Consider the following 1683-nt stretch of genomic DNA (forward strand, 5'->3'; position numbering starts at 1 on the left):
GCGTTCAGACTTCGTTAAGCATTTTTTTTGTTTCTATTTAATTATAGTATTTCAAACAATATATACTGGTAATAGAAATTGTTTTGAATATATCCAATGATGTTAATTATATGTCGTATAATTTATACTCTAGAATATGTGGAATTTGAATTTTATATTAGTATAATTGTTGATCAAACTTAGTTCTTGGAATATGTGTATTATGCCATAAATCTGAAACAAAGAAGTAAAAGGGGATGAGAAAGCTTCCTAGTCTCATTGGACGTTTGACCCAATGAGTCAATACAATTACCAAGGCGTGCAGTAATTCCTAGTGCCTCGTGCAAATCCATCGGCACTATAAGGAGTCACCTTTCACACACTAGGTACTACAGGTCAGCAGCAGTGCCATCTCCTGAACGCACACGCCATGGAGAAGGCCACACAAACACAAGGGCATCTGGGCAACGGATCGGTGGAGAAGCCATCGCTCACCTTCGAGTTGGTGTCGAAGTTTTTCTGCATGCTGATCCATGAGGCGGCGCGGGAGCTCGGTGTGGGGATGACGCTTCTGAAGAAGAGATGCAGGGAGCTCGGGATCCGCCGGTGGCCGGCGCGCAAGGTGAGAAGTCTACAGAAGGTCATCGATGATGTTAAGGTGCTCTCCCTGTTACAACTCTTCTAGCACTCCTGATTTCTTCAGCATACGTTTGCAAATCTGCAAGGTAGGTGAGTATCAATGTCATGTCCTGCAGGAGCTCGGGAATGAAGGCACCCTGGAAAGGGCAGGGCAAACTAAGATCCTGGTGCGGAAGTTGCAGCAGGAGATGAAACTGATTGTGGAGAGACCTGATGTTCAGCTGGATGAGAAGACGAAGGAGTTTAGGCAAGCATGTTACAAGGAGATGTATTGCCGCCGAAGAAAGAGGAAACTCGGTAAGGTTCTTGATTAATGACGGGGATGTAGACCATGTTATTTCCTGTTGTCCGTCTTGAAAAGGTTCTAGTGCACTTCGAAATAACATACTCCATCTGCCCGCATACACGTTTTGTTTACTCAAGTTCAAGGTTATGACTAGCCCTCTAGATGAGAATTAACTGGGTCACATCTACTCCCTCCGTTCCTAAATATTTATCTTTTTAGAGATTTCAAATGAAATACTACATACGGATGTATATAAATATATTTTAGAGTGTAGATTCACTCATTTTGCTTCGTATGTAGTCACTTATTGAAATATCTAAAAAGACAAATATTTAGGAACGGAGGGAGTAACAACTACACCATTTGATTTTACACCAAGATGCATGCGAATTTTTTCTTTTCTTTTCTTTGTTTGATTAATCAAATGATGTAGGAGTTACTTCCTCCGTTTCAAAATATAGCGTGTATAGATTTTTTTTCAAAAGTCAAACTTGTAGAGTTTGACCAAGTTTATAGAGAAAATTAGTTATATTTACAATATAAAATATAAAAAATATGAAACTACATCTTATGATGAATCTGATGATATATGTTTGACGTTCTAAATGTAAATATATTTTTTACAAACTTAGTCAAAGTTTGTGTGAATTGACTTTCCAAAAAGTATATGCACTACATTATGAAATGGAGGGAATATATAAGACATCGTTATTTCTCACCAAAGATGAGAATTAGCAAATCTGCTATTTCAACCTTTGACCATAAATTTCGTGTACGCT

General features: G+C 38.5%; 1 protein-coding gene across 1 annotated transcript; it reads left to right on the top strand.

Annotated features, from left to right (window-relative positions):
- The first annotated feature begins 409 nt into the window (after positions 1–409).
- Positions 410–932, top strand: LOC125516886 (protein RKD1-like). Its single transcript, XM_048682164.1, has 2 exons — positions 410–637; positions 735–932. The coding sequence occupies exons 1-2, from the start codon at positions 410–412 to the stop codon at positions 930–932; spliced, it is 426 nt and encodes a 141-aa protein (XP_048538121.1).
- Positions 933–1683: the final 751 nt, after the last annotated feature.

This window comes from Triticum urartu, chromosome 6A (genome assembly GCF_056163025.1).
Source record: "Triticum urartu cultivar PI428250 chromosome 6A, HENAU_Tu73, whole genome shotgun sequence".
Classification (NCBI taxonomy): Eukaryota; Viridiplantae; Streptophyta; class Magnoliopsida; order Poales; family Poaceae; genus Triticum; species Triticum urartu.